We start from the raw sequence: 22,628 nt of genomic DNA on the forward strand, positions 1-22,628 counted from the left end.
GATGGGCGGCAGAAAAGACTTCCAGCTGGGTGCAGTGGCTCACGTCTATAGTCCCAGGACTTTGGAAGGCAGAGGTGAGAGGATCACTTGAGGCCAGGGGTTGGAGGCTGCAGTGAGCTATGATTGCACCATTGCACTCCAGCCTGGACTAAAGAATGAGACCTTGTCACGAAAAATAAAAAAAGAAATAAAGAAAAAAAATTAGCTGGCTGTGGTGGTACATGCCTGTGGTCCCACCTACTCCAGAGGTGGAAGTGGGAGGATCCCTTGAGCCCAGGAGATGGAGGCTATGATCGTGCCACCACACTCCAGTCTGGGCAATGCAGTGAGTCCCTGCCTCTCTAATAAAAAAAAAAGAAACTTCCAAGAGAAGGAGATACTTGAACTGAATCATGGTGGACAATTGGGTCTTAGCTGGACCACGGGCAGTGAGAGGGGATCCCAGGCTAAAGCCACTGCACATGCAAAGGCCTGGAGGCCAGATGTACCTGGGAGCCTCAGGCAGTGTAAAATACATAGCGCAGAGTGGGCTGTGGGAACCAGAAGGTGAGACGTTAGAGAAAGACAGGGCCATAGTTGAGACAGTGCCTCCCTGTTCTGGTAATGCCAGAATTCTGGCTCCAGAGTCAGTGGAGGGCTCCAGCATTTCTCTGTGGCTGGAGGAACCCCCAGACTAGGGCCTCAGAGGCACCTCTGGAGGCCTGGGCTTGTGTCTCCACTATTAGGCAAAGCTTGGCTGAAGTCTGGAGTACCCTAGACCCCCGTCTGCCCAGGGGGCCCTCTTCTTCCTCATTCCTAGGCTGGCAGGCATAGCAGTTGAAGGCCTGCCCCTAGACTCCAGAGTCACCTAATCTCTCATCCCCTCAGGTGCAGACCCCCACTGTACCACCAACAGGCCAGCATCTTTTCCAACCCCTCCAGGGCCACGGGTCTCAGGAGCTTTCTCTGAGAACAGAATCAGTCACGTCCTGTGTGCATGTGTGTTTGATTATAAAAGCAGTGACTGTAGAAAATACAAAAAGAATACAAAGGGGAAAAGAAAATCATCCACGATCCTACTGTGCAAAGACCACTACTGTTGATATCTGGGCATCTCTCCTTCCATTTTCTTTTTCTTTGTAACGTAGCTGAGATCATGATGTTTGCGTAGTTTGATTCCCCTGCTCCATGTTCCATATGAATGTTTTCCCGTGCCCGTTTAACAATCTTCATAAACGTGATTTTTTTTTTCTTGAATAAAGTTTTAAACAATGGCGACTTTATTGTTTTTTGTTGTTTTTGAGACAGGGTCTCACTCTGTCACCCAGGCTTGAATGCAATGGCATGATTATAGCCTCAACCTCCCCAGTCTCAGGTGAATCCTCCCACCTCAGCCTCCATGAGTGGCTGGAACCATAGTTGTGTGCCACCATGACTGGCAAATTTTTGTATTTTTTTGTAGAGACAAGATTTCGCCATGTTGCCCAGGCCGGTCTCGAATTCCTGGATGATCCTCTGCCTTCCAAAGTGCTAGGATTACAGGCATGAGCTACCGTGCCTGGCCTGACTTTATTGTTTTTTATTAAAATGTTGTGTTCTCATTATAAGAAATTCTGAGAACACAGAAAACTGCTAAGAAGAAGGTAAAAAAATAAAAGTCAAAAGTAGTACCATGTAGATGGTGGCTACTCGGATGTATTCACTTTGAGAAAATTCATTGAGCTGTGCACATTTTGATTTGAGTACCTTTCTGTATGTGTTCTTCCATTTAAAAAAGTTTGAACAGGCTGGGCATGGTGGCTCACGCCTGTACTCCCAGCACTTTGGGAGGCCGAGGTGGGCGGATCACAAGATCAGGAGATCAAGACCATCCTGGCTAACGCAGTGAAACCCCATCTCTACTAAAAATACAAAAAATTAGCCGGATGTGGTGGCGGGCGCCTGTAGTCCCAGCTACTTGGGAGGCTGAGGCAGGAGAATGGCGTGAACCCAGGAGGCAGAGCTTGCAGTGAGCCGAGATGGCGCCACTGCACTCCAGCCTGGGAGACAGAGCGAGACTCCGTCTCAAAAAAAAGAAAAAACAAAAAACAAACAAACAAAAAAACAGTCTAAACAAATCTCACCTCCCCAAAACAATTATTGTTGACCTTTGATAAACAAAAGGCAGCTCTGTATGCTGTATGTCTTATGGGCATTGTATTGTTCAGAGTTCTCCAGAGAAACAGAGCCAATCGGGTGTGTGTGTGTGTGTGTGTGTGTGTGTGTGTGTGTAAATAATACAGTTGATCCCTGAACAAGGCAGAGATTAGGGGTACTGACTTCCTACGTAGTCAAAAATCTGCATGTAGCTTTTGACTTTCTAAAATTTAACTACTAATAGCCTAGTGTTGACCAGAAGCCTCACTCATAACCACATACGTATATTTTGTATATTATATTTTATATATTCTTACAATAAAGTAAGCTAGAGGAAAGATGTTATTAAGAAAATCATAAGGAAGAGAAAATATATTTCCTGTTCATTAAGTGGAAGTGGATCATCATAAAGGTCTTCATTCTTCATCCTTATTGTTTTCCCATTGAGTAGGCTGAGGGGGAGGTGGAAGAGGAGGGATTGGTCTTGCTGCCTCAGGGGTGGCAGAGGCAGAAGAAAATCCAAGTGGACCCACACAGTTCAAACTGTGTTGTTCAAGGGTCAGCTGTATATACATGTACGTATATAGATATGTATGCACGTGTAGACACACGTATGTATGTATAGAGATTGATTTTAAGGAATTGGCTCATGTGATTGTGGAGGCAGGCAAGTCCCAAATCTGCAGAGTAGACCAGCAGGCTGGGGATGCGAGGAAGTGTCGAAGTCCAAAAGGCTTCCCTCTTCTTCCTGGGAGGCCAGTCTTTTTCTTTTTCTTTTTCTTTTTGTTTTTTTGTTTTGAGATGGATTCTTGCTCTGTCGCCCAGGCTGGAGTGCAGCAGAGCCATCTCTACTCACTGCAACCTCCGCCTCCTGGGCTCACACCATTCTCCTGCCTCAGCCTCCTGAGTAACTGGGACTACAGGCACCCGCCACCACACCCGGCTAATTTTTTTTATTTTTAATAGAGACGGGGTTTCACCATGTTAGCCGGGATGGTCTTGATCTCCTGACCTCGTGGTCCGCCCAGCTCGGCCTCCCAAAGTGCAGGGATTACGGGCGTGAGCCACCGTGCCTGGCGAGGCCAGTCTTTTTCTATTCAGGCCTTCAACTGAGTAGATGAGGCCCTTTCATATCACGGAGGGTAGTCTGTGCTACTCAGCGCCTACTGATTTAAATGTTAACCTCATCTAAGAAAAAATATCTTTGCATAAACATCTAGAATAATGTCTGACCAAATATCTGGGTACACATTAGGTTTAAGTTGATGCATAAAACTAACCATCACAGACACTTACCTGGATAGAGAGATGGAAGGATGAATAGCTATTTGCATGACAAACGGATGGATGGAAATAATTTTATATAGGACGAATTTTTTGTTTGTTTGTTTGCTTTTTGTGGAGAATGGGGTCTCACTGTGTTGCGCAGGCTGGTCTCAAACTCCTGGGCTCAAGCTATCCTCCTGCCTCTGCCTCCCTAAGTGTTGGAGTTACAGGCATGAGCCACTGTATCCAACCAAGATAAATTTTTATAACTGCAGATTATCTCATAGAACAGATATATCGTGATTTATTTCAGCGGTCCCCAACCTTTTTGGCACCATGGACCAGTTTTGTGAAAGACAATTTTTCCACAGACCAGGGGTATAGGGGGGTGGTTTTGTGATGATTCAAACACATTACATTCATTGTGTACTTTATTTCTATTATTATTACATTGTAATTAGAATGAAATAATTCTACAACTCACAGTAGAGTCAGTGAGAACCCTGAGCTTGTTTTTCTGCAACTAGATGGTTCCATCTGGGGGTGACGGGAGACAGTGACAGATCATCAGGCATTGGATTCTCATGAGAAGCTCGCAGCCTAGATCCCTTGCATGCACAGTTCATAATAGGGTTCACACTCCTATGAGAATCTAATGCTGCCGCTGCTCTGACAGGACGCAGAGATCAGGTGGTATGTGAGTGATGGAGCGGCTGTGAATACAGATGAAGCTTCGCTCACTCGCCCACCACTCACCACCTGCTGTGTGGCCTTGTTCTAACAGGCCATGGACCAGTATCGGTCTGTGGCCCGGGGGTTCGGGACCCCTGATTTATTTAATATTCCCCATTGTTGGACACTGTGGTTAATTTCTACTTCTTGCTTATCAGTCCCGTTAATATGGGCATCTTTGCCACCTCTGAGTGCTTGCCCCAGCCCCGCCTGGGCCCAGGGATAGACAGTCGGATACCACTCAGTCCTGCCCGCAAGGAGCCCACAGTCTGGTTTCAACTAGTCTCTTACTGGCTTTGTGGTTTCAGATCGGATGAACCCTCTCCCCAGTGGCTAAAGGAATTGAAATCCAAGAAGAGGCAAAGTCTTTATGAGAACCAAGTTTGACCAGGTATGAAGGGGCTCTGTTGGGGAACCTGGGAAGAGCCCTGCAGTCACAGGAATGGGGAACTCAGGGGGGCCATGCTTCAGAGACTGGGGCTGTTGTACCCAAGGAAAGAGGCTGTGTAAGGGGAAGAGTGAGGGGTGGGGGATGTTCTGAGTTCCTGTAAAGAGGATGGTTATGTCTGTTTCCATTTAGGGAGAAAACAAAGCTGGGCTGCCTGGAGTGGGTGAAAGGTACCAGGCCAGGAGGCAGGTGACTGGGGCTCTGGGCTCATGCACTTGGCTGACCCTTCTAGCTGCATCACAATCCCCTCTGATAAAACAAAAGGGCGGGGACATCAGAGGTTAGCTTAATTAGAAATGGTTACCTGTTTTTTGTTTTTTTTTTTTTGAGACGGAGTTTCGCCCTTGTCACCAAGGCTGGAGTGCAATGATGCAATCTCGGATCTTGGCTCACTGCGGCCTCTGCCTCCCGGGTTCAAACGATTCTCCTGCCTCAGCCTCCTAAGTAGCTGGAATTACAGGTGCCTGCCACCATGCCCAGCTGATTTTTATATTTTTTGTAGAGATGGAGTTTCACCATGTTGGACAGGCTGGTCTCGAACTCCTGACCTCAGGTGATCCGTTCACCTCTGGCTCCCAAAGTGCTGGGATTATAGGCATGAGCCACTGTGCCCGGCCAGAAATGGTTACAATTTTTATAGGGGGAGTGTTTCATGTACAACCTATGTAGTTAAAAATGAATTTGAAAAAATATACATTAAAAATTACAATTAGATAGGCCCTGGTGTAAGTTGCAAATGACTGAACATCATGAACTTAAGTTTCCTCATCTGTAAAATGGGTTAGCAGTGTCCACACCACCGAGCTGTCCTCAGGGCTCACTGAGAATGCACCTGTGGTGCTTGACTGAGCGCTGCCTGTTTCTCCTCAGTATAGGAGCTCATGGTACGTGCACCATCAAAGTCAGCGTTGATGTGATGAGCACAAGAGACTCACCATCCCTTATCCACAAAGCCAAATTCCAGAAAGCCCTGCAAAACAAAGCTTTTTCCTAACTCAGTGGTAAAACCTGACCTGAGTGAATATAATTCTACTTTGACTCTATTTTCCCCACTTTATATGAATGTTCATAATACACTGCAGGAATATTATCTGCTTGATTATGGTGGTGTTACATATGTATATATATACATATGTGTATATATTACATGATTATGTATGATGCATGTGTGTATGTATAATAAATACTAAAAATTATAAATTCCCAAATAAAACTATGCTCAAGGGATTTGGATAAGGGATCGGGACCTGTGTGTATTTTGTGTTTGGTGCAGTACATGTAATATCTCATTTAAGCCTCCAGCAACCCCTTTGAGGAAACCGAGGCTCAGAATTGAGACTGGAACCCTGACCTGACCCTAAATTTCATGTTGGTTTCACTGTATTCCATGCCTGCCACCCTCCTCACCTCCCCTTTCCGCCCAACACAAGAAATCTCTTTTGTGACCTTAGGCTTCTAGGGGTGACTTCATTGGAGAATATCAGGTGAGATTTTAAGGACTGAGGTTAGAGAGCAATGGAGCCAAATGTTCCCACTGCTGACACCAGTACTGTCCCTTCCTCTCCAGGCAGGGAACACTGCCACATCTACGTAACAGAAGCCTTAACCATCAGAACCCGCAGACGAGGCCGAGCTGCTGCCGTTTCTTCCTGCACAACGCTTACGTGCCTGGGCCCTTCCCATTGGATTGAGAACGCTATCCAGTGCCCCTGTCCTCGCCAGGCTCTCCCTGGATCCAGACGGGAAGACCCAACCTCCAGGAGCACTCACTCATCTCCCCAGACAGCACTTCAGGCTGGGAAAGGAGCCAGGCTGCCCAGAAACATCCATGTGGGTGGTTTTGCTTTTTATGTAAAAATTTGCATTTCTACCTATTTTAGACACCTTCATCAGCTCCAAGAACATCAGTGTGAGGCTGGAATTGTCTCCCCAGGTTCTGAAAAACACCTGCATTTGTGAAAGCACCTCCTCACCCGACCCCAGGGCAGGTCTTTTTTTGGAAGGACATTTCCAAGGAAGATCAAACTGTTCATTTTCTGCTGTAGTCTCGGTGCAGGGTATTACCGCTGGGTTGAGGTTTTCTATTCTTTTTTTTTGGTGAGTTCCTTCTTCCCCTTGAGGAATCAGTAGTTCCAATTTTTAAACATACCCTCCCTGATTATGTGTATTTCTCTTTCTAGTGGGGCTGTGTGCATCGTTGGCCTATGTTATTGTATGTCATTTTTGTTTGCTTTAGAAGGCGATAAAGCAATAATTCAGCTAATTTTCTTTGAAACTTGATAGGTGTATATGTGTTTACGTTAAAGGACAGGAGGAAAGATGTGCGAATAATTTGTTCTGAAGTATCCAGTCACCTCAGGTTATCTTATCTCTATCCAAGCTGTTTAGAAGTTATAATTGTCACTCTTGTATTTATTTCCATGGCTTCTTTTCATTTGAGCTCTGGTTTCCGTAGGGTGACCTTTGCCCCTTGGCCTTAAGGGTTCATAAACTGCAGCCCAAGTGGTGGTGCCTTTGCTTATGAATCATCAGACCTGCCCTAGTAATCTTTTTCTCCAGAGTCTTCTTTGAACATGACGTGGGCTGCTGGCATGGAGGAGTTGTTCCAAACTGGCCTCAGAACAGATGCATGAATGAAGGGTACTTTTTGCTTTTGCTCACCTCATTTTCCTCCATCTTTCTTGATGAATCCATTATTTGCAAATGCTGTCAAAACATGCTTTCCTTCTCCCTGGCTACCTCTCAGGAGTTCATTTGTCTCTCTATCTCAGCTTCCTCCCTCATCTTCCTTTACCCCTCTTCTCTGTCTTAGTGGGTAGATGGGCATGGATAGAAATCCTCTGTTTCTTTAGGTTAGGATAAACACCTGGGCCCTGGTGAGGCAGTTGCTGTTCAGCACCAGGGACAGCAACTGCAGGGCTGTGAGGCCGGAGCCCACCTTGTGTCCTGTTCGATGAGCTTTGGTTACTGATGAGCAATTGCCAGACCATGTCACCCACCCAGCCTTTTACACCTGGGAGCCTCATGCATCTGGGTTTGGGAGTTTGGCCCTGCTGATGATAGTTTGTTTTCTCTTCATTCCCTGAATTAGTCATCAGTTCTCCGTGGCCATTTGGGGATTCATGCCTGCAACTGCTTCAGTCGAATTCTTTTTTAAAGATCCAGTTTATGTTTTATAATAATTTTGATCTTATGGCTTTCAACGTCAATAGGATCCCTTTTAAAAATACCCTGCTAGTGTTTTGTTTTGTTTTGTTTTTCTGAGACAAGGTCTTACTCTGTTGCTCAAGCTGGAGTGGAGTGGCACGATCATAGCTCACTGCAGCCTCTAACACCTGGGCTCAAGTGATTCTCCCACCTCAGCCTCCCAAGTAGCTGGGACTACAGGTGTATGCTACCATGACCAGCTAATTTTTAAATATTTTTGTAGAGACAAGGGTCTTACCATGTTGCCCAGGCTGGTCTCGAACTTCTGGGCTCAAGCAATTGTCCCTCCTCAGCCTCCCAAAGTGCTCGGATTACAGACATGAGCCACTGCACCTGGCCTGAAACACATTCCTAGTCTTTTGATCCTGACTTCTTATCTTGGCTGCTGTCTCTCTTTCCTTCAGGTGGAAAGGACCCCTTGGTACCATCTCAAGCAGTAGGAAAGGACCTGCTCTTACATATATTGATGGTCCTCATGCAAAACTCTCAATTCTTAATTAGTCATGTCTCAGCTCAAGGATATCAGACAGGAATGAAACACACTTGAAAATGAGATTGACCTGGAGATTTTTTTTCCCTAATCTCTCATACCTTAATTGGAAAAATAATCAATTAATTCTATGTTAATTAGGATATACAAAGTTCACCCTCCTTGAAAGTGACTAGGGCAAGCCCTGAAGATCTTCCTCACCTCCTTTTATTTTTCTATAACCTTGTCTCCTCCAGCACCACAGGGAAGACAATCACAGTGGGTCAAGAGCGACCCTCTTTCATGCGGGCTCCGCCATGACCTCTGAGACCTGCTTATGATCAGTGCAATGAAGTTAGAAGTAACTGATGATTGGGAGCCTTTGCAGATAGCTGGGCAAATGGGTGATTTACTTATCCCCATTCTAAATGGAGTGAGCTCTCTTTGAGGCTAAGCAAGGAGGCGTTGTATGCTAGTTTCTAGACTTTGCCTGGAGACCCCTTTGGAAATCTGTCTTCTTTTTAAACTCACTTAATATGCCTTAATCATCTGTGTGTAATGGAGTCATCCGCTCCTCATCTAACCCTCCTCCCCTGGGGCTTTGGCTGTCCTCAATGAGAGTTTCATGCAGAATGGAAAATCCTCTATATGTACAATCTCTCTCCCTCTCATTTCTCTTCCTCCTCACCTCCACCACCCCTTTGCACATCAGCATTTTGACAGCTGGTCTTTTGAGAAGCCTGTATCTTTTTCCTCTTCAGTAGATACCCTTCTTCGTGGTCCTTTGCCTAATCAAACAGAGGCCTTTGGCCTTTGAAAATCCATGACAAGGCCTCAGAAATCAGTATTGTGGAGGATTACTCCATGCCACCGGAGAAACTCTGGTGAAAGAGAAACCTCGTGGTCTTTAGGATGTTGGGATTTTGAGTGAACCTGACCTGATAGCCTCAGGATTCAGGGAAAGGACAGTCAGATGGCGGTGTTTTCCAGGGGGACGCGCCAAATCATGTGGTTTCAGACAATTGTGTTTGCCTTTGTGCCTCCCTGGAAGGGAGGCCAACTTAAGGGTATCACCAAGAAGCCAGAAAAGAAATAGGCATGAGCCTGTGGTTTTAAACTTTACAGGCTGGGCAAGGGATTTAGAAATACCCTTAGCATGATTTTCCTAAAAGAGACCTTAGCTGCTCCAACCTGGTGCTGATAGCTGCTTTGTTGATCTATGCTTTAAAATTTTTCTTTATAATGCCCCCAGATGGCTCCTGGAACTAGTCATAATTGCAAACTGTAAAAATCCCTCCTCCCCAGTGTAGATATTTAAACCAGAGTAAGTGATGGGGAGACATTCTGTGGTCTCTGAATGTGCCTTCCCCCTCACCGTGTGTTAAAACACAAAAGCCGAAGTTCCATGGCGTCATGATTCCGAGGGGCTGGAGGGATGGGACCCACTCCACATCTAAAGGGGATCTGCTTTGGGCTCGGTCCCATTAGCGAGTGGGGGACTCTTGCTGTGTGCTAAGAGGCTGCTAGGACTCACCCAGTTGGAATTCTGGGTGGGCTCGGGAAGTTTAGAGCCACGTAAAAAGCTGGTAGGCATGAGTGTGCCAGGTCTTTGCCAGCCTGCGTCTCCTTTTGCACCCCCCAATCCAGAGTTTGCTTTCTTTTGACTAAATTGGCTCCTGCAGGGGGAAGGGCAGAAAGCTAGGCCCTCTGCTCTGGAAAGTCGGCCTGAGGTTTCCGGCAAGTTAACCCTTAAAATGGACACCCCTCAGCCCGCCCTCCCCTTTGGCCCTCCCAGAATCTCCTTCAGTGGTTGCTCTCACACCTGTGCCGTAACATCATCTTCCGTGACTTGGACGGGCACTTCCTTGACAATTCCTGTTGGCATCACACGGGCTACAAATTATGCTGTTTTCTAAAGAATTTGAACTTTTTTTTTTTCTTTTCTTGAGACACGGTCTTGCTCTGTTGGCCAGGCTGGAATGCAGTGGCACAATCATAGCTCACTCCAGCCTCCAACTCCTGGGCTCAAGCAATCCTCTCATCTCCACCTCCAGAGTAGCCTAGATGACAGGCGCACATCACCACGCCCAGCTGATTTTTTAAATCTGTTTTGTAGAAACAGGATCTCACTATATTGCCCAAGCTGGTCTTAAACTTGGTCTCAAGTGATCCTACTGCCTCAGCCTCCCAAAGTGCTGGGATTACAGGCCTGAGCCACCATGCCCAGCTGAATTTGAGCTTTTTAATAATCTCATTCCACATAGCCTTATAGATCCTGTAAATAGGGGGGGTCACAAAAGTAATATATTGTGTTATGGAAGATAATTTTGTACTGTGCTGTTTCCTAAATCATACCAATATCCTAAAGTCATGCACTTCCCAGATGATCGTGATCCTCCAAATGCTTTGTAAGATGGGGCAGGGCGTGGAAATATATATATACACACACACACACAGAGACACACACACACAAGTATAGTATATATTTTCCTAACCTTTCTTCTGGGTCCTTCCTCAGATCTTTGAGTCACGATAGAAAAGGAGCTTGAGTTCTTTGTGTAGGAAAGTTAAGCTTCCTGCCTGCGGTGTTCTTGCAATTGCCTTAGGAATTCACAGGCTCTAGGAGTTCTGAACGGAAGGCAGACGAGAGGCACTTTATCCAGTCCCAGAAAGAATCTCTAACCGTGTGACTGAGAAGTCATCTAGAAAAACTTATATTTTTAATGTAAAAACAAATGGGGCTTACCAGACCTCACAGAGTATTGGACGTCTACAAGTGCTTTTATATTTTGTAACTGTAAAGAAGTTTCATATGCACAGAAGAGCAGTTGGAAATCTGGTCGACTGCAATAAAACAAGATGACCTTTGCATGTACAAAGATGTTGCATTCAGACTATGAAAATAGCAAATAAAGCTTTGGTGCAAGTTGCATTGGAGAAGTCGGTGCGTCCATGTGTGAATGAATAGAGTCTCCCATGCATGCAGGCCCTGACTGGGGCTGGCTGAGTCAGTCTGTCCTGTGCTGAGCTGTGGGCCAGCCAGCGAGAGGGCAGAGCTGGGGTCCTGGGAGAGGGTGTCCATGCAGAATGGGAGGCCATGGAAACAAGGCAGGATTTCCATTCAGACTGACAAGGGGTTGAGTCCTCCTCCTGCCACCCTCTGGCTGTGGGATTTCTTTTAAGCATTGGTTCTCCTTAGATATACAATGGGAGTGGTGATCAGGACATTTTCGCAGATAAGAGTTTAAGGTGGTGGTTCTCAGCTGGGTGGATTGTGCCCTCCAGAGCATGTCTGGTAATGAAAGGAGGCATTACTGGTTATCACAAGGAGGAGAGAAGATGCTCCAGGAAGTGAGAAGAGGCCAGGGATGCTGCTCAGCATCCTGCAGTGCACAGGACAGCTCCCACCCCGACCCCACCACAAAGAGTGACCAGACCCCAAATGGCAGTAGTATCAAGGTTGAAAAGTCTAGATTGGGGAGATGTGGTACATCAAAGTGCTGAGCGCGCAGTAGGTCTGCAAGATCCTCAAAGATGTGATGGGAGGGGGAGCCACGCCATCCCCACCTCTGCCTTCCTCCTTCTGTCCCAGCTGGTGGCAACTACATCCCAACTCAGGGGGTCCAAACCGACTGCTTTCTGTGACCTTCAGCAGGAAGTAGCCCCTTGGCTTGAACTGTCCAGAGTAGGCAGGATGCTGGGAATAAAAGTCAAAAATAACAGATACTGTGCGCAGTGCTTTGCTTGCATGACCTCCCAAAATGGCCCAAGTAGAGAGAAGGTTCTCCATTTATGGTGAGGAGACAGTAGCTCTGAGACCTTCAGGAACTCGTCCAAGGTCACACACATCTGCCTGACTCAGTCCAGCTGTCATCCACAGCATCTCACCACCATCTCCCTCTAGGGGGTACAGGGTAACTGTGTTTTTGTTTGTTTGTTTTTTGAGACGGAGTCTTGCTCTGTTGCCCAGGCTGGAGTGCAGTGGTGCGATCTCAGCTCACTGCAAGCTCTGCCTCCTGGGTTCACACCATTCTCCTGCCTCAGCCTCCCATGTAGCTGGGACTACAGGCACCCGCCACCACACCTGGCTAATTTTTTGTGTTTTTAGTAGAGACAGGGTTTCACCGCGTTAGCCAGGATGGTCTCGAGCTCCTGACTTCGTGATCCGCCTGCCTCAGCCTCCCAGAGTGTTGGGATTACAGGCGTGAGCCACCGCGCCCGGCCTGTAACTGGGTTTTATGCTGACTTGAGGATTTTAGCCAAAAACAAATAACAACAACAACAAAAGAAAACCTTGTTAACTCACTCCTTTGCTCCAGTATAATTTTATTCATAAAATAATCACTTATTAGATATTGATTACAGGCAGAATTATACTTTGTTAGACACTTAAAAAATTCCTGGAAGCTGGGTGCAGTGGCACGTGCCTGTAGTTCCGGTTACTCAGGACACTGAGGAGAAAGGATTGCTTGAGCCCAGGAGTTTGAGTCCAGCCTGGGCAATGTAGCAACAACCTATCTCTAAAAAATAAAATAAAATAAAATACCTGGATCTACCTTTTTTCTTTGGTCATAAATAAGTTGACTGTGATGGTCACTTTTCTTTCTATTGAGGCTAAGATCCCAGGTCCTGGAGCAGGCCAGCCCCTTCTCTCTGCTGTGTGATTCTAAGTAAATGAGTTCACCTCTCTGAATTCAGTTTCTCCATGTATAAAGTGGAATCAGAATTCCTCCCCTAAGGATGGCTGGATGAGAATTCCATACAATGCTTGTGAAGCTGGCACAATGCCTTGCGTGTAGTAGGTGTTCAAGAAATGGTAGCTGTTATTCGTGCGTGTCTTCTACATGAAGAAAGTCAGTCTGTGAGTTCTGTGACGGCATCCTATGGAAACGGTTGGGTGGATTTGTGCCCAAGTTGGAGAGTATGGTTAGCGTGATCTGACTTAAAACTTAGGCCACATGGCACGTGGAAACTGGAGAGTGTCTGGGGTCCCTCACTTTAAGAACTAGAATTTTTCCAAAGGTTGCATGTGACTCAATAGGAAATGGTGACCCCAAGAAACCAAAGAAAGGGAGTTGGTGGTTGTGGGGAGACACGGGAGAGCTGCACACCGTGCCCCTTGCCCGGCGCTGCTGGGCTTCCCACAAAGCCAGTGAGGTTCATCTGCCCCCAGGAAGTCATCAGAGACGGTGGCTGAGGAGACAGGCACTGGGGGCCTCCGTGGACCCGCTATTGGAGTGAAGTGGCCTGGATGGAATTGGGTGGACAGGGTGCTGCCTCAGCAGGCTGGGATGCGCTGGGCTGTCAGAAAGTGCTCATAAATAGCATGCCCCTTGCGAAGACAGGCGAGTCTGCAGACGGCCGTGGCTCCTCTGTTCTTCCCGAGGCTACAGCAACAGGTTCATTCTGGGATGGGTTGGGGATGGGGAGGCAAAAGCCACCCTGGCAGGCCCGGACCTTTTGTGGTCTCTGTGGGACGTGCATGGCTGACCGCCTGCAAAGAAAAACAGGGCCTCCCTTAAGGGTCAGGTCCCAGTGAGAGGACCCTGACAGCCCAGCTGGGGGTGGAACGAGGGACCCTTGTCTGCAGTGGCCAGGGTCCAAGCCCCTGGACATGTGCTTAGGGCAGGGGACCTTCCAAAACAGCCCCTCTGAGGGAGGGGAGTGGGCACACATGGTACCTGCCAAGTCCACCGAAGAGTCCCCTGTGAGCTGGACCAAGCCCTGTTTCCTGCTGAGGCTAGGACAGACGGAACCGACAGCCCGCAGGCTGTGCATGTTAGGCCCACGTCCAGAGTATGTGGGCTGTGCAGCTGTGCATGCTGGGGTGGCCGTGCTGGGAGCCGTGGGTGGGTAACAGTTGGATGTGGGGTGTAGATGTAGGTGCCTTGTGTACCACTGTGGATGTCTGAAATGGGCAGGGATGTGTGTGTGTGAGGAGAGAGAGAGAGAGAGAGAGAAGCTGTCCTGTGAGCCCATGGGTGAAATATAACTGATAGTGACCATAGAAACTTTTGCGAGTGTGTGCACCTATGTGTGTGTGCTGACAAACAGAACAGTCCTGTGTGTGTCCATGGGTGCAACAATGATGAGAATCCTTCCATGTGACTGCGGCAGGGGCCTGTATTGCGTGTCACTGTCCCTGTAGCAATGAAGAACTGTCGGTGTCTGGGTCTTGAAGTGGCTGGTACATAGTCGTGTTCAATAAATGCTTAAGGAATGAGTAACCGAACGCAGGGAAACTGACCTGGAGCAGGTGTCCAACGACCTGGTCTTACAAGCCTTTTCTCTAGAGGTCTGTCTGTCCACCTCCCGACATATGGGGGTCTCCTGTCCCTCCTGGTCACCCAGCCCAGAGCCTGGCACTGTGTAGGTGCTCATGGAATCTTTGCTGAATAAAGTAACCAGTGAACAAAAGAGTTCCTGGAGTACGGAGGTGGGAGAGACCCCTGTAGAGGAAACTCCCTGAAGCCCACCCTTTAGCCAGGTTCTGGGGGTGGGACATCTGCAGAGAGCTCTGAGAAACCTGGGTTTCGGGGAGCATCTGGATCAGGGGAAAAGGGCACGGGCTTTGGAGCCAGGCCCGACCCAGGCCACTTCCTCACTGTGTGCTTGAGGAAGTGGCCTCATTTTGCTGAGCCTCAGAGTTCCCCTCTGTACAATGGGGCTCCTGATCCCACTGTCTCAGTCCACGTGGCCCATGGCAGGTGCTCAATGGATGTTTGCTGAATGACTGAATGACTGAATGTCGATCATAAGTTATGGCCACGCCCCATGGGCAGCAAGGCTCTGTAGCTCATCCTGGACTCCAGTCACATCAACACCTGGCTTCTCCCGGGTGGATCCAGTGAACCATTTTCCTTTGGTTTGAAGCCAGAGGTGTTCCTGGGGAGATGGCAGAACAGCACGGAACACCCGAACAGGCTGCAGCTGGCAAGAGCCATGGAGGCCTTGGGGGCAGCTACAAGGTACTGGGCAGGGAGGGGGTCAGAGGGCCCAGGCTGCTCCTGGGCCTCAGGGTCATCTTCCCAGCCAAGCAGCACCTCTGCAGGAAGGAAGAGCCATCCTTCCAACCACCCAGGCCAAGACAAAACGCTCCGGGTGGGTCCTCTCACTGCCACCCTCCCGTTAGAAACTTGCTTCATGACTTTGCTGCATCTTCCCTCGTCTGCAAAACAGAAATGGTCACCCACATCCTGCCTGCCCCAATGGATCAGAGAGGCCTGGGGGTTTCTGGAAACATGGCTCTGAGCTCTGACTCTCCTGTCTGACCTCAGCCTGGTGTCTTGCCCACTCTGGGGAAAAGGGCACAGGGTTTGGAAGCTCTCTGGGCCTCAACAGCCCCATGTTTGAAATGAGGATGGTGCCCAGATATTGTGCCCAGAGTTGGTGTAAAGGGTAAAAGACACGAGTGAAGCCAGCTAGCAGAGGGAGGCACACTAGAACTCTGAGAGAAGGTTTGAATGTGTTGGCTCTGCCCTTTCCAAACCATCTCCGGGGTCTTTTTGGGAAACTATTCCAGACAGAGTCTAAGGATGGGTCGAATCCCAGTGCCTCCTCTTAACTTGCTGTGCAGCCCGAGGCAAGTATCTTACCCTTTCTGAGCTTCTTTGATCCCTTCCGTAAAACGAACAGATGTTCCCTGGGGATCTTCTACAAAGTCAGTTTGTGTTTCCAGGTGGGTGAGAGAGGCAAAACCTTGGTCTGCCTTTGCAGCCCTTCTCTTCCTAGGCTTGGGGCAGGCAGAGGTCTTCCCAGAGACTGCAAACAGGTGTTTTCATTTTTTTAAGGGGGAAATTTCCTATTAAGGAAAATACAGATTTCTGACCTCTCTTGAAAAAATTGGAACTGGGACCTCATTCCCTCATCGCCAGAAGCAGCTTCATTTCCCCACCGACCTCTCGGGTTATTTCAGTCCGCTGGACTCCCCACCTGGCTCCTGCTGGACATCAGAGTTGCAATCCCTAGTTTAATTGGTCTCATTGAAGTTCCTGAAGGCGTTTCCCTCCATGACCATTAGAGGGCAGTGCAGGTCCGCCTCGGTGCCAGCTCCAGGCTGGAGAGATGCAGAAAGCAGAGGGTACCTCCCTCTAATGCCCGAAGGAGGGGCAGAGGCTGGAGCTGGGAGCCTAGCAGAGGTGGGATGTTTAGGACTCTGCTCTTCTAGGTGATCGTGTACGAACTAGAGAACTTCCAAGGCAAACGCTGCGAGCTCTCGGCCGAGTGCCCCAGCCTGACCGACAGCCTGCTGGAGAAGGTGGGCTCCATCCAAGTGGAGTCCGGGCCGTGAGTACCTAGACCCCCAGTCCCTCGCCACAGCCCTGAGCCTTCTGGGAGTGTGGAGGCCCCAGTCTGAGCTCCAGATCTGTTGTGGGGCTTTTGACAGCTCCCCTGCCTTCTCTGGCCTCGTTTTCCGCATCTGTAAAATGAGAGTTGAAGAATTCTCTAGAATCCTAGATGTCTGCAGAAAATCCCAGGATACCTGAGGTTGGAAGAACAGCAAGGTCAACCTAGCACCTAACTCAGTGACTGGAACATGGGATTTAATATTTATAATTTTAATAATAATTGTAACACCTAAAATTTAACATGCATTATGTCATTGAATCCTCATGACCCTGTGACAGAGGTATCATTCTTATTCCCACTTTATAGATGGGGAAACTGAGGCCAAAGTTGGTAAGTGTCCCATCCATGTCCACAAGGCAGGCAGGTCTCCCAGCTGGGCCCTGAATTCCCGCCTTTGGATTGCAAGTCCAGGCTCTGGCACTAACCATCTGGGTGATCTTCGGCAAGTTGCTTCACACACCAGGCCTCTGTTTTCTCATCTGTTGAATGGGGATAACAATGGTATGTACTTCAGAGAGAGTTTTTATGAAAATGAATGGAATGATGCAAATAAATACATATTAATAACAATACAATACAAAGAAAAGGAAGAGGAAGAAGTCACTGTCACCTATGGAATACTTATTGTGTACCGGACATTGTGCTAAAGACTTTTCTGGGTACCTTGCACAGAGGCTAGATTCTCAATAACATTCCCTAGGATGGTTTTCTGGCCCAGAGTCTCAGACAGTTCCTGGTATGTCCTAGCAGCTCCGTTAATTACAGGTCCAGGAATTAGCAGTAGGGTTGGAGGGAGGGTACAAGGTTCAAGGTCAGCAGCTCTTGGACACTTCTCTCACTAAACTTGAATCCTTCCTCAGCTGCAGCAAAGGTGACCCAGCCAAGCCTCTTCCTCCCTCAGGTGGCTGGCATTTGAGTCCAGGGCCTTCCGCGGGGAGCAGTTTGTTCTGGAGAAGGGGGATTATCCTCGCTGGGATGCCTGGTCCAACAGCCGTAATAGTGACAGCCTTCTGTCCCTCCGGCCTCTGAATATTGTGAGTGTGGTTCCTGCTCACTTCTGGGTGTTCCTGGAAGCAGGGTGCACCGAGAGCTGGTCAGGCAGCTCATTGCACAAGCTGGGCTGAGGGCTTGGCCCATATGGACCTGGCCTGGGAAGGGCCCTCATATTTCTGATTTGAACAATTGCGTGGGACAAGAAGTGGGATATTGAAGGGACATACGGTTGGGGGTTGAGACACCAGGACTCACATCTTGAATTAAACCAGCATAGCACTGGGACTTTTCTTTGTAACCGTACTAAAACGATGAGCCACATGGCCCAGTCTCAAATCAGTATTGTTATCAAAGAAATGCAGTCCAGGAAATAACTTCAGAAAGTAACCAAAATACTTTAAGCTCTCCACTTGTGTTTTTCTAGCACCTGAAAGGGACACAGTCCACAGTGACACTTTTTATTTATTTGTTTATTTATTTATTTTTTGAGACAGACTCCTGCTCTGTCACCCATGCTGGAGTGCAGTCTTTCTCTCTTTTTAAACATTTTTATTTATGTATTTTTATTTCATTTTCAGTTGCAGTCTCGCTCTGTCACCCAGGCTGGAGTGCAGTGGCATGATCTCTGCTCACTGCAACCTCTGCCTCCTGGGTTCAAGTGATTCTCCTGCCTCAGCCTCCTGAGTAGCTGGGACTGAAGGCACATGCCACCACGCTGGGCTAATATTGGTATTTTTAGTAGAGGTGGCGTTTTGCCATGTTGGCAAAGCTGGTCTTGAACTTCTGGCCTCAAGTGATCTGCCTGCCTCGGCCTCCCAAAGTACTGGGATTACAGGCCTGAGCCACCACGCCCGGCCCACAGTGACACTTTAAACACCACCCTTCTCCCTCCCCTGCTTCACTCACACCCAGCAGCTGCTCCAGCCCTTTCTCTTTGTCACATAACTGAGTCCTCCTTAGAGGGCAGTGGAAGAGGGGAAACTGGGAAGATTAAACCGGCATCTGGTTAGGAAAGAGGGAAAGCTCATATGATGATACTTTTGATCTCCGTCCACCCTCTCCAGGCCTCAGTTTCTCTATCATTTAAATGATGGGATTGAACAAGATCTGGAAATTCCTTTTCAGTTTTATAATCTATGGCTCTAGGTTCCTAAATCAACCAGCTTTGGAGGAATCTCCCCGTCCCTCCTACAGTGAATTTGGGGGTGGAGGCATCTCCTGAGGCCCTTCCCTCCTGCAGCGGGTTTGGGGGTGGGTGTTATTTTGTGGTGACCTGTTGATTCTTTCCGGCATCTGGAGCCTCCTTGACCTCTGTTCTGGATATGGGAGCAGCCGCTCACCCCACGATATTGCCCTCAGGATAGTCCAGATCACAAGCTGCATCTGTTTGAGAACCCAGCTTTCAGTGGCCGCAAGATGGAGATAGTGGATGATGACGTGCCCAGCCTGTGGGCTCATGGCTTCCAGGACCGTGTGGCGAGTGTCCGTGCCATCAACGGGACGTAAGGGACCCAACCCTCACCCTTGCCCCATCTTCTGGTCAGCCATGCTTCTGGCTCCAAACAGAATCAGTGCCCATAGTTTCTTCTTATTTTATTTATTGATTTATTTTTGAGACGGAGTCTTGCTCTGTCGCCCAGGCTGGAGTGCAGTGGCGTGATCTCAGCTCACTGCAAGCTCCGCCTCCCGGGTTCACGCCATTCTCCTGCCTCAGCCTCCCGAGTAGCTGGGAATACAGGCGCCCACCACCACGCCCGGCTAAGTTTTTGTATTTTTAGTATAGAGGGGTTTTCACCGTGTTAGCCAGGATGGTCTCGATCTCCTGACCTCATGATCTGCCCAACTCGGCCTCCCAAAGTGCTGGGATTACAGGTGTGAGCCACGGCGCCCGGCCATCGGTGCCCATAGTTTCTTGCATGATTCATGTTCCCTGCACTCCTGTACTGTTGAGATTTCTAGGCAGCCTTGACTTAAAACAAGTAAAATCTGTTCTCTCCACCTGTTCCCATCTGAGTCCTTCCTCCTTTTTTAAACATCCCCACACCCTTGAACTGATTCTTGAAATGTTCTTCCCCCTCACAACTCTTGTTCTTCTTAACAAGGGGCCCAGGATGTATGCAGTTATTGAGATGTGACACAAGTTGTACAGAGGAGAGCAGGCTTATCACCTCCCTCTTTCTAGGCTTGATATCACCGTTGATGCAGTCTTAGGATCACCTGCTTTTTGTAGGCGGTTACATCTCACTTGTGGGCTTGTAATCTGGGGTTGGGCCTTGAGAGGTGCCACCTATCCCTGATAATAATTTATTCAACAATTTTTTACTGAACATTTACTACATGCTGGTGTGCAGATACAGAGAACAACAAGAATGGCACATCCTCTGCCCTCAAAAAAATTGCGTAGTCTGGCCTGTAATCCCAGCACTTTGGGAGGCCGAAGTGGGCGGATCACCTGAGGTCAGGAGTTCATGACCAGCCTGACCACCACGGAGAAACCCCGTCTCTACTAAAAATACAAAATTAGCCGGGCATGGTGGCTCATGCCTGTAATCCCAGCTACTCAAGAGGCTGAGGCAGGAGAATCGCTTGAACCTGGGAGGTGGAGGTTGTAGTGAGCCGAGATCAAGCCACTGCACTCCAGCCTGGGCAACAAGAGCGAAACTCCATCTTAAAAAAGAAAAATTACATAGTTTGATGCAGAGACAGAAAAGTAACAGGTATTCAGAACGTATTGTGATCAGGATTGGGGCTGGGATGCACAAGGGGCTCTGGGAGTCCCAGTGAGGTACTCGATTCAGCCTGCAGGAGTCTGGAGACATCTAAATTGAGCTATAATGGATGCAAGTGGAAAAAAGGGGGAAGGAGAAGGATGAGGTGAGCAAGAGTGTTCCAGGCAGAAGGAATCATGCATACAAAGGCCCCCCAACACAGCAGGTTCCGGGAAAGTAGAATAAGAGAGGCCATGGTGTTGAGTGTGAATGGGATGTTGAGAGATAAGGCTAGAGATGCTTTGTGAAGTGTCCTGTGAGCAGGGTAAAGAGTTTGGATTCATCCCAAGGGCTCTGGGGAGCTAAAGAGGAATGTAGGCAGGCAGAGTGCATGGTCAGATGCTGGCTGGAGGCAGGGTGACTCGAAGCAGACCGTCCACATCTCAACCTTGGTCTCCCGGCAGGTGGGTTGGCTATGAGTTCCCCGGCTACCGTGGGCGCCAGTACGTGTTTGAGCGGGGCGAGTACCGCCACTGGAATGAGTGGGACGCCAGCCAGCCCCAGCTGCAGTCTGTGCGCCGCATCCGCGACCAGAAGTGGCACAAGCGGGGCCGCTTCCCCAGCAGCTGAAAGGCACCCAGACTTCAAGGACCCAGACCCATCCTGGGGGGCTGCATGGGCAAGAAGAGGAGGCTCCAGGGTTGGGGCGAGGGCCGACCTGTCCACCCTTCCCTGGAATCTGCTCAATAAAGCCTGGGGTTGGTCCCCCACCCGCCACGTTCCTCGGCATCACTTCCTGAGGGAGCCAGGCCTGGGGCAGGACCTGTGGGAGAGGCGTGCTGAAGGAGGCTGGGGCTTGAGTGTTCTGAGACTCCCAGGAAGGGGCTGGGAAATTTGCCCATATCCTAGGCTCTAATCCTTTCAGGCAGAGCCATGTGCCTCTACTGCCCTGATCTTGTGTTTGTCTGCTGCTGCATGTTTCCATCTGAATGTCTGTCAGTCTACCCATCCACTCACCCATCCATCCATCCATCCACCCACCCACCCACCCACCCATTCATCCACCCATTCACCCACCCATGTGCCCATCCATTCATCTACTCACCCATCCATCCATCCATCCACCCACCCATCTACCCATTCATTCATCCATCCATCTACCTACCACCCATTCATCCATCCATGCATCCATCCATTCATCCACCCACTAACCCATCCATCCAGTCATTCTTCTTTCCATCTTCCTATATTTGTTCTTTCCATTAATTCATCCATTTTTCCTTCCACTCACCCATCTTTCTATCTATCCTTTTATCCACTTATCCATCAATTTTTCTTTCAATCTACTTGTCCATCAATGTGTCCATCTGATCTTCCTTCCTTTCTTCCCTCCTTCCTTCCATTCATCTATCCATTATTTCCCCTTCCACCTCTCTGTGGGTCAGTCTCTGTTGTCATTAATGTATTCAGCAAATGCCATGCCCTGTTCAGTGTATTCAGCAAATGCCATGCCCTGTTCAAGGCCTAAGGACAGGGCACAATGTCCTACCCTCCAGGTTCTCACCTTCTGTGGGAGAGACAGAAAGTAAATAAACAGGTCGATGAGGGCTATAATGTTGGGAGGCGGTAAATAACAAGAACAATAAAGCTGGATAAAAATATGGAAGTGATGGGGGTGGTGGCCAGGGAACTCTGTGCAGAGGAGCCGAGTCCTCAGTGAACCACCAGAACATTCCAGGCAGAGAAATAACAGGTGCAAAGGCCCTAGGCAGGAGTATGCTGGCCTAATGGGAAACAGCCAGGGGCCCAGCAGGTCTGGAATGGAGTAAAAGACTGGGGATAGGGTTCAGAGGGAACAGGGTCAGGTCATTTAGGGCTTTGCAGACCCTAGTGGACTTTGCTTGTTCTCTGGGAGAGATGGGAGCCATGGAGCATTTGAGCAAAGTGAGCCATGGTCTGCAGTGGGGTTTAATAGGATCACTCTGGCTAGGGTGCAAATAATACACTTAGTGGCCAAGGAGGGATGCAGAGAGACCAGTTGGGAGCCTACTGCAGAGAGTCTGGTGAGCTGTGTTGGTGCGGTCCACCTGAGCCTCTCTCTCTCATGCCTCAGTATCTCTGTCCCCTTGCCCAGAGGCCTTCCACAGCCTTGCCTGGGGTACTGAGTGCCCATCCCACCTCCCCCCACTGACCACTGCTCTGGGCCCCCGTGGCTTCATCTGGGCAGTGGGAGTTGCTGAAGAGCTGAACAGAGACACTGGGGCAGTGCCAGGCATAAATGAGGCCTTTGTTTGTTTGTTTGTTTATTTAGAGACAGAGTCTCGCTCTGTTGCCCAGGCAG

General features: G+C 48.8%; 2 protein-coding genes across 10 annotated transcripts in view; both read left to right on the forward strand.

Annotated features, from left to right (window-relative positions):
- Window positions 1–11,177, forward strand: part of KIAA1671 (KIAA1671 ortholog) — a 245,469-nt gene extending 234,292 nt beyond the window's left edge. For all 6 annotated transcript variants that reach the window (XM_055105446.2, XM_055105445.2, XM_055105444.2 and 3 more), the window contains 2 exons: window positions 4,422–4,504; window positions 6,129–11,177. In XM_055105446.2, the coding sequence (XP_054961421.2) occupies window positions 4,422–4,500 (79 nt within the window). In that variant the 3' untranslated portion in view covers window positions 4,501–4,504; window positions 6,129–11,177. The remainder of the gene's footprint in view (window positions 1–4,421; window positions 4,505–6,128) is intronic.
- LOC100978249 (beta-crystallin B2) overlaps window positions 6,261–22,628 on the forward strand; it is a 39,100-nt gene continuing 22,732 nt past the window's right edge. Inside the window, exons 1-5 of one of the 4 annotated variants that reach the window (XM_034948913.3) lie at window positions 11,325–15,205; window positions 16,405–16,523; window positions 17,488–17,620; window positions 18,939–19,081; window positions 20,752–21,248. In XM_034948913.3, the coding sequence (XP_034804804.1) occupies window positions 15,131–15,205; window positions 16,405–16,523; window positions 17,488–17,620; window positions 18,939–19,081; window positions 20,752–20,917 (636 nt within the window). In that variant the 5' untranslated portion in view covers window positions 11,325–15,130 and the 3' untranslated portion in view covers window positions 20,918–21,248. The other 3 variants (XM_055105449.2, XM_055105450.2, XM_055105451.2) reach the window with 3 other exon arrangements.

This window comes from Pan paniscus, chromosome 23, assembly GCF_029289425.2.
Source record: "Pan paniscus chromosome 23, NHGRI_mPanPan1-v2.0_pri, whole genome shotgun sequence".
NCBI lineage: Eukaryota > Metazoa > Chordata > Mammalia > Primates > Hominidae > Pan > Pan paniscus.